The sequence below is a fragment of the Empidonax traillii genome, unplaced genomic scaffold (assembly GCF_003031625.1).
Source record: "Empidonax traillii isolate 1590-97213 ecotype Southwest subspecies unplaced genomic scaffold, ASM303162v1 scaffold689:size842923, whole genome shotgun sequence".
Classification (NCBI taxonomy): Eukaryota; Metazoa; Chordata; class Aves; order Passeriformes; family Tyrannidae; genus Empidonax; species Empidonax traillii.
Window position 1 is genome coordinate 728,517 of NW_020955882.1, and position 13,037 is coordinate 741,553.

The following is a 13,037-nucleotide window of genomic DNA, read 5'->3' on the forward strand; positions in this document are numbered from 1 at the left end:
TTTAATCTTCTGAGCTGAGCTAAATAATGGGATTGCACTTACTAGAGCTTTTAAAAGTTAGATTGAAGCCTGCCTAGTCTGTAAAAGCAGCATATGCACAGGACATCTGAACTGTGCTGATGGGGAAAAATGTGTTAAAATGAGCGTAGCTTTTAAAATTTATCCTTTTCCTCCAGCTTTGGGGCAGCCTTGAATGTAAGGGCTCCCTGTGGGACTTCTTTTGAGGCTTTTGTTGGAGGATGACTCCTGCTCCCGTGGCCATTGGCCACAGTGTAAATCTGTTATTTGCATTGAAATTAAATCCGTGCTGCCTGTCCTGTGCCCCTGCTCTGTGGGGTAAGAATAAGATTTCCATTTCTGTGACTTTTTGAACCAGTTTATCAGAGGCAAAGCAGTGTCCTTGCTGTTGAAAATCTGGGGGGAAGGAGAGGAGGGGCTGCTGCATTGCAGTTGTCTTCTGTGCAGAGTCTGAGTGCCAGCCTGAGGTTGTTGGATGTGCTGGGATGTGTCTTCAGGCTTAACTGCTTGCCACGTTTGTATGAAAGAGGACTTGGAATGATGAAGGCAGTAAAATTTCATCTACAAAAAGCCCTCTGGCAGGAGAGGTCAGAATCAGTTTGGGCTCAGTTACCCAGGCTTGGAGCAAGGGAGAAAGAAGACAGGGAGGAGCTGGAGCTCTTGAGCTGTTGCTGGGTGATGGACACAGGTCACCAAGCAGGGTCACAAAGACACCCCTTGCAGGTGACTGCGTGGCTGAAGGATGCTTTGAGCTCCTGGTGCAGAAACAGAAACACTCGTGTCTAATTCCCACTTTGGCAGCCAGTGCGTGGCTGACACCGACTGGTTGTGTTCTGCTTTTGGGAGGAGGGTGGATCTGAGCAACATCAAACAGAGAGACACTTTGGGCTGAGCCAAGTGTTAATGGCCTTCAGCTCTGTTTGAGGCTGATGTGGCGTGTGTTTATAGCAGGGAACAGCACTGGCACCCTGGGATTGGGAAGTTAAACACGGTGCAGGAGATCCCTGCACCCCCTCAGCGGGGACAGAGCGGCTGCTGCTCCTGTCCAGGCAGGTCTCCCCCCACCACTGCACCAATGGGCAGCTTGAGGGTGGATCTGGGGCTCACAGGTGCAAGTTCAGAGGTGGTTTTGGCTCTGCAGCTGGTGGGTCTGCTCCCAAGGAAGGCTTCTGAGATACACCAAAACTATCCAAGCCCTTCCCAATCATGCCATGGGTGTTGGGGCTCGTGTGGAGGTTGTAGGAGACGATGCTGGCCTCTCAAATGAGCAATCCTCAACCTCTGTCTGGAAAAAGGACATTATTTTGTTTGTACTTCTGGTCTTTTAAGAGTCTAATTTGTAACACACTGAAGGGAATGAACTTTTAAATGCTTTGAATCAGAACATGAAGTCTGATGTTCTCTAAAGCTCTATTTAAAACCTGTCATCTCTAGAGCTAAAGACTTGCAGTTGAAAAAGAATGGAAGGACAAATAGGACACGTTGCAAAATGTCCAAAAAACCCCAGGCAAGCGTGAGAAAACAAATTGGGAGTTTCTGGGTGGTAGGCTAAGAGTTCTCCATGGTGAAACTCCTTCTTAGGAAGGGTTTGCAAACTCTCTTAGTTTAAGAAAGGCCATAAAAAGCAGGAAGAAAAGCCAGCAGAGAAAAGCAAATTAGGTCCCAAAGGGGGGAAACTTTAACTGATCTGGAATTGGAGAACTGGAAGGAAACCCATCTGGTTCTGGGTTTCTGAGGGTGAACGTGCGAGGGCTTTGCCTTGCAGGGAGGGCTTTGCCGTGCGAGGGAGAAGCCTTGCAGAGGTCTTGGAGCCTCTGAGGAGGAGGAGACAGCTCTGGCCTGGGAGCAGCTTTTCACACAACAGCAAAGTTGTGCAGCAGAGAGAAGGAGAGAGCAGAGGGAGGCACAGCCTGGGGTGCTCTCAGAGGGTCAGTGCTTCCCACAGCACCGGGTGCTGCCCCTGCACGAAGCTCAGCTCTCCAGAGCCTGCAGAGTGGTGGGCAAGGACTTCATCTGAGGAGCTTCGTGTCCATGGTCTTGGTCTGGTAGGTATTAAGGAGCCTGTTGATCCCTGTGGATGCTGCTGGGTCACCTGTGGCTTTGTGACAGGCTGAGCAGAGTAAAGAGGAGCTGCCACCACCACGAGCATCCTCTTCCCACAGGCACAGGGAGCTGGTGGCAGCTGGGGACACGGAGCAGCTCGGCAGTGCAGGAAGGGCTCTGCTTCCCCCTGCTTCCAGCCCTGGGCTCCCATGCCTTTGGGAGAGTGCCCAAGCAATAAGTTTTGGCTTTACAGCAACGTTTGGTCTCGATGAACAAATTGCTGAGCTTAACGGGGACGAAGGGGCGACGCTTTACAAACTGCCCTGGATTAAAGCAATCCACGGAGATGATGGCCTGTAGGCCCTTTGGTGGAGGAGCTTTCCATTCCAGAAACAGCTGCCAGTCACATGGTCCCCAGCCAAGGGTCTGGATGGCCCCAGTGTGGGGGAGCCCCTGAGGTCAGAGGAGAGAAGAGAACCCTGCCCTCTCCTCCAGCATCCGTGGACTGAGTGTGAATCTGAGCCCCAAGCCACAGATAATTAAAGGTAGTGGGTTTCTAAAAGCCTCACTCCGTAGCTCTCAGTGCTGTGAGCCACATGGGCTGTTACCTTTTCCCCCCCAAATGTTTATGATCCTTCTTTTCCTCTCTGCTTCAGGGTTGAGAGTGTTTTCTTTATTTCCCTTGAAATAATAATGTAAATCTGGGAATTGGAAACCCATAGCCTGCTTGTATATATTTTTTTAAAGAACATAAATTGGGGAATAGTTAAAATTATATTATTCCTGGCAGCAAAATTCCTTTTTTAATAGACAATTTGAAGTTATTATGTTGGAAGCAGCTTTCCCCACGTGTGTGTGCATGCATGGTGTGGAGGGAACTGTGCCAAGAGGGCTCCAGGCAGCTTCTGAGGCAGGGGAAGTGCTGGGAGCTGGAAGCTGCAGCTTTTCAGCTGATGGTGAAAAAAAACCCTTGAAGGCTCCATCTTGCAGTTCTTAATTAAGCCTGGTTTTATCAATGGGCGTTTTGCCTTAGGAAGAACTGAGGAATTGGACTTTCAGGATCTTTTTCTAGCAGGATCTGGTTTTTATTTCTCTTAGCTGTTCATTTTTACAAGGTTTGGGAGCACCAGTGTGTTCTCCTGTGCACCAGTGATAGACATTTGTTTCCAATTAGTATTTATTGAATTATTTTAGTCAAAAGTAAGCTTTTTATCAGAGCCCCACAATATGCACTTTGTTATTTGTTCACAGGATGGTGTTTTCTTTTCCTGCTTGGTTTTTCATCAGCTTCAGTCTGCTGAGAAGCTGGTGTGAGGCAGCTCGGCTGGGGACCTGCCCTGGGACAGATTAAACCAGATTAAACAGATTCCAGCCTCTTACACAGCATCTGTGCCTTCCATTGGTGCATGTTTGTGACTCACATGGCTGGAAGGAGCAGCCAGAGTGTGTCCATAGGCTGTGTCCAGCTTCCTGCTGCTTTTCCCAGTTGCTGGAATGAGCTTATCATCTCCCCAGACTGAGTCTTTGCAGGTAGAGCCTGCTGGGTTTCTGGGTGTGCACAGGGCTGGCTAACAGCCTTGGGCACGCCCATGGAGGTGGAATTCCATATATGTGCAGTAACATGTAGGTAATGTTTGACATGGGTAAAATAACATGGAAAACTTTTGTTTTAATGGCATCTGAGTTCCCAGCTCAAGGTCATCTGACAAAAAGATTTCCATAGTTTGCCTTGGGACTTCAAAAGCAGATGGAAATATGAATACCCAGCTAAACCCTTGACTGATGTGTTTCCCCCACTGTAAATGACTGATCTTATTAGGGGAGAAAACTTCCCACGACGAACACGGATCTTTGTGGTCAGGGCAACTGCAAGTGAAAATCCCAGGACTGGCCCCTTGGCTCAGGTGTTGCCCAACCTGCACGTGGGGCTGCCGAGCTTGGGCTTATCCTGTTTTGCTGATGGAAATGGGAGTGATGGTCCTGAAGTCGGGAGCACAGCAAGTGTCCTTGGAGTGATGGAACGTGAAATGAAAAGCAGACTCAGCCTTTCTTTTGAGGAAATAACAAATATGCTTGTACAGGAGAATAAATGCAGACTATTTGGCAGTGGCTCACCGTGGAGAAACAGCAAAACTCATTTGGTTGGGGACCAAGGGGAGCTGTGTAGATTCAGCACGATTTAACTGCAGGTCAAGCCTGAGTTTTCCTTCTCCTGCTGCCTGTCTGTGTTTTCCACAGCACGTGTAAAATGTTATTGCTGCAAACCGCGTGTCCCAGCGCAGCCCCTGCACGTACCTCACACACCGTAAATCCCAGGGTTTTCTGCTTTTCTTCTCTTCCAGGACAATGGCCCTGCCCAGAGCAGGAGGTCGATGCCCCACGGGGGTGGGGGCAGCGCCCTGGACAAGCAGCAGGTGCTGAACGTGCAGCATCACCAGCCCCCCCGGCTCTACGCGAACAGCGGCCCCGAGGCGGCGCTTCCCGGCCAGCTGAGCGGGCTGCACATCTCACCTGCCCACAGGTAGGGCCAGAGCAGGGCTCCCACCCTGCCTGGGCTGCACATCTCACCTGCCCACAGGTAGGGCCAGAGCAGGGCTCCCACCCTGCCTGGGCTGCACATCTCACCTGCCCACAGGTAGGGCCAGAGCAGGGCTCCCACCCTGCCTGGGCTGCTCTTGCTGCCAGCTGGGCTTCGGGGGGGTGCATGCAGGCTGTGGTGTTCCTGGAGCTCCAGAGGTCGTGGAATCCCAGAACCATTTAGGTTGGAAGGACCTCTAAGATCAGGTCCAACCGTTGACCTAACCCTGCCGAGGCCGAGTTGCTGGGCTGGGCTCCCGCTCCCTTGGTCAGGGCCAGGTGGGTGTCCAGCCCTGGCACGGGCTGCTGAGGGCAGTGGTGGGGTCACCACCCCTGGTGGGGTTTAGCAGATGATGTGGCACTTGGTGGTGGGCTTGGTAGTACCGGGGTAACAGCTGGACTCACAGCTGGACTCGATGACCTTGGGCCTTTCCAACCTAAATGATTCCATTGTTCTGTGAGTGTCACAGACATTAACATTCTGTTTTTTTGGAGTGTATATCCAGGACAGGATGGAGGGTGCTGCCCTCCTGGAGTGGGGATCACCCTGCTGCACACCCAGCAGCAAACCCCTGCCCTGGGAGCTGGAGGCATCCACCAAAAAAACGGACCCCAGTAACTGGGATGTTTATAAATGTAAGATCTACTGAGTGCAGCTGTCCAGGAGGTTGGGGAATAAATAATGCTCCTAGGAAAGAAAAGGCTTTTGCATAGCCAAGAACAGCTTGGTTGGATAACTCAGCCTTTGAGACAGGCCAGACTGTGGGCTGGGATGCTCTTGTATGGCTTACATGGATGCTGATTTATGTTCTTCTGACTGGCAAAACATCCTGCAAGAAAGCAATGTCTGTATCACATACAGAGAGCAAAGAGAGTTTCTTTGCAGCTTGGGAACTCTGTGTCTGCACGAGTTCGTGTTTCAGTGATGCTGCAAGCCAGCTGATTCCCCTGCTGCTCCGGGAAAGTTAATGAAGTTGGAAAGAGAGAGAGAACTGCACAAAACTACGGAGAACAAAATCTGGTGTTACCTGTGTGGGAGCCAAGAGCCAGGAGATTCGCTTGGGTCTCTGAGCAGAGCTGGGGCACCAGAGTGTTCTCTTTGAACTGGTGCTTGATGGGCCAAACCCTGCCCTTTTTCACTGAAAAAGTGTGAATCGATGGAGGAGAGAGCTCTGGCAGGGCAGGCAGGCCCTGGGGGCACTCCTGAAGGTTTGGGCTGGTCGGCTCTCACAGGGATGGGTCCATGGCTCAGCCAGGCTGGCCCTCACCTCCCTCAGGGACCAGGAGTCACCACCAGAAAATAGAGCTCTGGCCTTTCTTTGAAAGCAACTTTTGTGAGGCTTTTTTTCCCCTCTTTGTTTGTTTGAAAGTGAATGTTATTTCTTTTGTTTATTTGTTTAAGCTGACATGAATATAATACTGGTGGGGAAAATGAGCCAGATGATAGCTAAAATATGTGAAGCTGACAGAGTTCAGGGCTCTTGCTATTTTTATTGGTTTTATAATGACCTTGATGACCTCCTTCGTAAAAAGGAAAGGGAGCCCCTTCCCCTGGAGCTGGACTGTGCACTGGGGCCTCTGGAGCACAACAGCACTTGGACTCAGCTCTTCTCAGCAGGACTTTTCAATATTTTTTATTCCAACTATGCTTTTCATGCTTTGCTGTATTGAATGAAGTGGAATAATGGTTTAAATTGCTGTTTGTTGTCCGTGTATCCCAACTATGCCTTGTCCAGACCGGGAGCAGCTTTGGGTCGAGATGCTGAAGGGCAGAGGGGGGTTATGGGGTTCCCCCTGTGTCCCATCCCCACTGGTGGGCTGGTTTTCTCCCCTGAGCTGTGGGCTGTGTGTGGCAAATGGATCTTGTGGGGCACCTCCAGAAACACCAACATCCCAAGAGGCACCCGTGGGTGCTGAGGGGGTTTTGCTGCCAGGCCTGGCACACGCTCTCTGGATGCCCTAACAAGGGCTGGGTGCATCTGCTGGCCCTGCATAGTTAATGAAATGCATGTTTTACCCATTTTTTCAGTAAATGCCATGGGTGGCAGAGCAATTTGCAGTGTTTGCAAGCAGCTGCCCTCTTTCCTGAAGGCATCTGGTAACTGGGCCAGCTCTTGCTGTGTTGCTCAATTGGAGCACAACAGGGAACAAGTTTAACCTCCCTGGTTCAGCGGCTGCTCCTGGGCCAGACGTACCTCCAGGCAGGGAAACACATGGGAACAGAGGTGCCTGATTGAATCTGTGGGAATGTGGAGGTTTCAATGCCGCCCTGAGGAGCTGACAGTTGCTGTTCCTATTTGACTGGAGCCTTCCTTTCTTTGCTTTAAAACAGCATTGACCCCGTGAAGTCTCTCCCACGGAACAGGAACGGGATTGATGTGGAGTCAGATGTCTACAAGATGCTCCAGGACTATGAAAAGCCCGTTTCAGAGCCCAAGCAGTCTGGATCCTTCCGGTACTTGCAGGGCATGCTGGAGGCTGGCGAGAACGGTGAGCAGGTTGGCACCCAGGTGCCCTGTGCAGGGGGAACCACTGGGGGGGCAGGTTTCAAATCAGGGTTTCACATACTCAGGCTTACCAGCTTTTGTGGCTGGCTTGAGCAGCGTGTGAAAGCTGGGTTTGCAAGCAGTGTGGCAGCTGTTTTTCTGCGATGGTTTATGAGACACGATGCCTTGAGCGGTTGTGTAAGAAAGATCACCCTCGGAGAGCCTGGGCTGGTTGAGTAAATGGCATTTGCATAAGGACGTGGGATGATCCTCAGCAAGGCAGGGATAGAGATCAGGAGCTCTTGGCTCACTTTTCAGGTCTGTCACAGCTTCCTGCCCATGTCGTTAACACATTAAATAATAAGATCCCCAAACTATACATTTCAGTTTCTTTTTATTTGCCTTTCAACCTGAAGTCCATTGGGGCTTTTATGTTCAAACTTCCAGGCTTTGCTTTACGATCATTAAGGCAAGACTCTTCTTTCTGCTTCCTTCCAAGAGCCTCAGACCCCGATCATGTGAATCCAGGAACTTAGATTTTATGGGAAAATACCAACTGCTGCAAATCTCATTATGAAGCTGGGAGAAGTAGCAAGATGGGCTTTTGCACTTTGGTTTCTGTGTGTATAAAGTGATGGAGAAGACTGTTCTTTGACTAGGGGATGCTGGTTCTTGCTTCTCAAGAAGCACAATTGCAGATATTTCCGAGCACTGTGGGGTTTCCACCAGTACTGGTTTTCTCGGTGGGACTGAGGCATAACTGCAGAAGATGAGAGGGATCAGCCTTGGAAGCACTGGGTGTATCTTTATATCACAGTACATTTAATATTAATATTCCAGCCCCTGGACTGGCAGAAAAACTGATGTTAAATACACACTCCAGTTGGACCTTCAAGCCCTTCCCCAGGAGCAAGGACAAGTCTGCTGCTCCCCCAGGTCTCCTCATTAGGAAGAAGCAAATGGGAAGTGACTGTGTTAATCCCAATTAGTAACGCTGCTGCCTTCCTCTCTTCTCTGTGCCAGGGAAAGGGAACAAAGTTGAAGCTTTACTGGTTTGCTCCTGCCTCCCCCTGCAGCCCTGGCTGGCAGCAACCCGGTGCTGAGGGGAGGGGAGAAAGAAAAGGCTTTGGGCTGGGGGAAAGGAGGACAGAGAGGTGCCAGGACAGTCCCCACACCCTGGGGCTGCCCCAGCCAGTCCTGGACGTCAGCTCATCCCAGCCCTGTCCTGGCCCCAGCCCATCCCCAGGGCAGCACCACGTGTTCCACTGGAGCTTGAGCAGCTGCTGTTGGGTACCAGCCAGCATGGGACAGGCTGGAGCAGTCACTGGCACCTCCCAGGGCTCTGCCACCCTCCCTGGCCCTCAGCTGTGTGCAGGGGAGGTGTGAGTGCCTGCAGGCACAGCCTGGCTCGTGCCTTGGCCCTTCTGACGCTGTTTATTCGTAAGGGATGAGAAATTAAGTGAAAAGCATCTCTGCTGGCATAAAGTGCTCTGATGTTCCAGCACGCTCTCAATCCCCAGGAGTGTTCCTGGCTGGGTTGTTTTACAGCTGCCACCCCTGCTCCTTTTTCCTTAAGCCTAAAATTATACATTTTGACCCGAGCCTGCTCTGCTCCTTTTAAAGTCAAGCTCTGCTCTTCTGAGGAGCCGAGTGTCTCAGACAACAACCTGTTTTATATGGAGTGTGTTTCTACTGGAGGCACTGCAGCCCCATCCCACAGCCTGAGGCAGCAGTGCTCTGTGCTGAGCTGGAGGCTGCAGGGATGACAGCACTTGCCTCTGGAAGTGCCCGTGGCCCAGGAAGGACAAACCCTGCAGCCATAACGGGGACAGCAGTGGCTGAGGTTGTGGAATTAAAGCACCTCCCTGCCTTGCTGAGGACCAGAAATCACAGTGAGACTGTGGGCCGGGAACTAGAAGGAAACAATCCATCGTTTGGGAAGATGGGAAGCAGCCCTCTCTGCAGGGTTCATTTTGCTGTAAAATCTTTTCCTTTTTCTTTCCTCCCCTTCTCTCCTTTTTTAAGCAGCTTATCCAAGCACGCACTGTGAGAGACAGTGACAGCTTAACTGTTAAATGTTGGCAGATGAGCATGTCTGGTCCAAGCACGCCGTGTCTCCCGCTGGGGGAAGCCAACAGCTCGAGCAGTTGTTCCAGTTTATTCCCAGCAAGGCATCGGAAGGATTTGCCAGGGGGCCTGGCTGGATTCAGCACTGGGGGGAACCCTGGGGTGGAGCAGCCCAGGGCTGAGTGGGGTGTGCAGGCAGGGGCTGCAGCACTGAAAGCTCTGCTGTGATGCTGTTCAGATGCACAAAACCTTCAGTGTTTCCTTTCCTGGGTTGGAACTTGCTATGAAAGGAGGCTCAGTGCCCCAGAAGACCTTATCTTCTATCACAATATTTTGGTTTAGATAATTTGAGCTTAAATGAGCGCTCTAGGAAGAAAAATGCATGTGATTCTATTATTGTTTGTTTTAATTTGCCTCATTCTCCAAAAGGTTTTCCTCTCTGTCTCCTTGACTGATAGTGGATCCACCAAGTGCACCCGAAATGTTGGTGTGATGGAACCTCTCCCTCCTGGAGCTTTTCTGAGCTCTTTGCTATTTATCTTTCTTACTCACTAAACAGCATTACACCCAAATTCACCTCCTGTCTCTAGATCTCAGCTGCTCTGCCTTTTGACAAGGTCCAGGTACCGAGTTGGTGCTGTCCCAGGACTTCCAAGGAAGTTTCAGGTTCTCTTGTGACTCATCTGACTCCTTAAAAAAAAAAAAAAAAAAAAAAAAAAGATGAAAAATATCAAAACCAAAGCCCTGAGAGGCTAAGTTTTCAATCTGTGTCTGTTTATGATTCTTGGCAGGTGAAAAACTCGACCGACTGAGCAGCCCCCGCAACATGAAGCCGCCGGTGGCGAAGCTGGGCGGTGCCATGCCCGGGCTGCAGATGCTCCCGGAGTGCACCCGCTGCGGGAACGGCATCGTGTAAGTGCCACATCCTGCCAGACCCCCCGGGGCAGTGGGGACACGGCTGGGGTGGGTCCTGCCAGGCACACGGGTTAGAATTTATAGCAGAATACCTTCAACCCCTTTCTGGTTTGGTTTTTTTTTTTTTTTCTAACCTTATATAAACCTGGAATTGAGGAATACAGTTTGGATTGTCCCTTTTAAGGGAATCTCACAGCAAAACAGGGGTGATTGATGGGGTGGTTTCTGCCCTGCTTATCATAGTAGCTGCCCAGGGACTATGAACAGCACCATGGAGCTGGCACTTCGCTGCCTTCCAGAGGGAGAAATGCCGTGAGGGTCGAGTAGAAGAGGGTTGTGGGTTAGTTTTGTTTGTTGAAAAGTTATTCTCTGACAGATGGATGTTGGGTCTGATTTCAGAGAATATGGGCATTTTACTGCTTTGTTCTGCTGTAATTTATGATTCCTGTGATTTATGATCTGGTGTGATTTACATCCTGCTCATGCCAGCCTTGCAGGCTGAGTGTGGGCTGTGCCAGTGCCTGTAACCGTGTCGGTGCTGTGTGTGCAGAGCCAGGCTGAGCAGGTGTTTAGGGCTGTGCTCTGCAGCCAGCCCCGGAGCAGTGCTGCAGCACGTGGGGTGTCCCTTTGTGCTCTGCAGCCAGCCCCGGAGCAGTGCTGCAGCACGTGGGGTGTCCCTTTGTGCTCTGCAGCCAGCCCCGGAGCAGTGCTGCAGCACGTGGGGTGTCCCTTTGTGCTCTGCAGCCAGCCCCGGAGCAGTGCTGCAGCACGTGGGGTGTCCCTTCCTGCAGGAACGCTGGGAACCCACACCCGGGGCAGCTTTGGGCGGGTGAGGTGTCGGGATGGGCGCCCACGACACCAGCCCTGCGTGTCCCCGTGTGCCAGGGGCAGCAGGACAGGCTGGTGGCTCTTGTCCTGCCTCGTCTCACAGAGCTCTGCCCTCTCTCCCAGGGGCACCATCGTCAAGGCTCGGGACAAGCTCTACCACCCCGAGTGCTTCATGTGCGACGACTGCGGCCTCAACCTGAAGCAGAGGGGCTACTTCTTCATCGAGGAGCAGCTGTACTGCGAGACCCACGCCAAGGAGAGGGTGAAGCCCCCCGAGGGCTATGACGTGGTGGCTGTTTATCCCAACGCTAAAGTTGAACTCGTGTAAGCCTGGCCGGGCTCTGCAGAGGTCGGGCCCGGGCCCACCCACGACTGCAGGGCTGTGGAATGCCCCGGCTCCCAAAGCCCGAGCTCAACTGCCTTTCCCAGATAACACCGTTTACACGGGGGATCTCCGGGGGATGGTGTTGAAAGCATAAGAACAGGTTTTTCCCTTCTTTTTGACACTCTGCTTTTCGGGTTGCTGTGTTGGGTTATTAGTCTGTGCCATAACCTTATCCGAGATCTGTGTAAATATTGATTAATTCTCTACTCTGTCTCATGTAAAACCAGTATTCCTTTTTTTTTTTTCTTTTTTTTTGTGCCCTCCCTGTACTTAAAAAGCAAGGAAGATGTTTTAAAAGCTTGAAGAGAAGAAGGCACTTTAACAAAAGAAGCTGATTCCTATATCCTGACCCTAATCTCTTGCCCTGTCACTGCCCCAGGGATTAAAATCTGACCCCCTGGGAGTCAGGATGTGGTATCAGTGGGTCCCCAGCTCAGCCCCATCCCAGCAGCTGTGCTAAGGAAGGGTGGTCTCTCTAAGCACTAATTGCAGTGAAATCCCCTGGATCAGGGCACTGCAGTTTGAGGCTGAGACAGACTGATTAGAGCTCCCCAAGAGATCTCCACACTTGAGGCTGTGACAGGGCTTTTCTCTTCCTTCTTCCACTCCTAATTCAGTTGGCCTCTGTCACCTAATCACCCCAGCACACCTTGAAAGGACACTGAAATAGCCTGGAGCACCCTTTGGTTACCCCCACCTCCCACACTCCTGCCCACAGACTGCCCTTGCTTTGGCCACTCTGCCTCTTCCCAGTTTTTGCTGTATTTTTGTAGTCCTTTATTTCTAGATCCTCAGAGTGCTGCCATCTGGGTCTGCCTCCCAGCAGGGAGAGTGATGAAATCCCTCCAGGCACTTAGGGAGTAACTGGAGCTGGGGTGAGTCCCAAAGCAGCAGGATTGGATTTATATCCATATCCCAAGGCTGTGCTTTCAGTCAGGTCCATCATCCACTTTATTTGAGGGGGAAAAGTTTTTGTGGATCTTGAGAAGTTGCTTTTTTAGATAAATGTGGGGTTTGAGATGTTGCTTTGTAAGAGAGATGTGGGTTTTTTCATGTTAGTGCTTGGAGGAGGGAGAGTTTAGTCCCCAGCTGGGTGCTGTGCGTGGTGATGGGAGCCCGTGTTGGGTACCACGAGGTTACTTCTGCTTTGCCACAGCCTCCCTGCTCTCTCTATTCACTCTGAGAGAGGGAGGGTGTGGGGAAAAAAAATCAATGTCTGTGCCCACTTTGCTTCCAAGGAAAAGGAAAATAAGAAATGGGGTGATGGGCAAAGCACCCCTTCCCCTTCTGGGAAAACTGGGACTGGAGGAGGGTTGGGAGCATGATCCCAGTTGGAGCTGAGCAGGCAATTTCTTCCTACAGGTTCTGCACCTCAGAAGGGATTTTAGGGTGTTACTGAGCTACATTTAGACCTCTTCATGCAGAGCCTCCCAGGGACTGCAGCAGCTCCTGCCCAGCTGCAATCCCCACACGGGTCAAGCTCTTGTGCTTGTGCTTGGGAGTTCAGGCTTCCCCCAAAGCCAGGAGTGACTGCAGCTCGACTGAGTGATGGCAAACTCAGGACACAAGTGGCACAGGGGCCTGTCCCCGTTTTCCAGGCAGTTGGTCACAGCTGCCAGCGGTGCTGCTGTCACTCCCTGTGGCTCTTGTCCCCGTGTGACTCCACCTGCGTGGTGGCCGTGTCCTGTGGGATGCCAGGGGTCTGCAGCCCTGACACA

At 51.5% G+C, this 13,037-nt stretch overlaps 1 protein-coding gene across 1 annotated transcript in view; it reads left to right on the plus strand.

The window, feature by feature from the left end:
• The window catches only part of PDLIM4 (PDZ and LIM domain 4), a 42,785-nt gene extending 29,766 nt beyond the window's left edge, over positions 1 to 13,019 (plus strand). Inside the window, exons 4-7 of the mRNA XM_027899821.1 lie at positions 4,404 to 4,582; positions 6,971 to 7,128; positions 9,983 to 10,103; positions 11,058 to 13,019. Coding sequence (XP_027755622.1) covers positions 4,404 to 4,582; positions 6,971 to 7,128; positions 9,983 to 10,103; positions 11,058 to 11,262 — 663 coding nt within the window. The 3' untranslated portion in view covers positions 11,263 to 13,019. The remainder of the gene's footprint in view (positions 1 to 4,403; positions 4,583 to 6,970; positions 7,129 to 9,982; positions 10,104 to 11,057) is intronic.
• Positions 13,020 to 13,037: the final 18 nt, after the last annotated feature.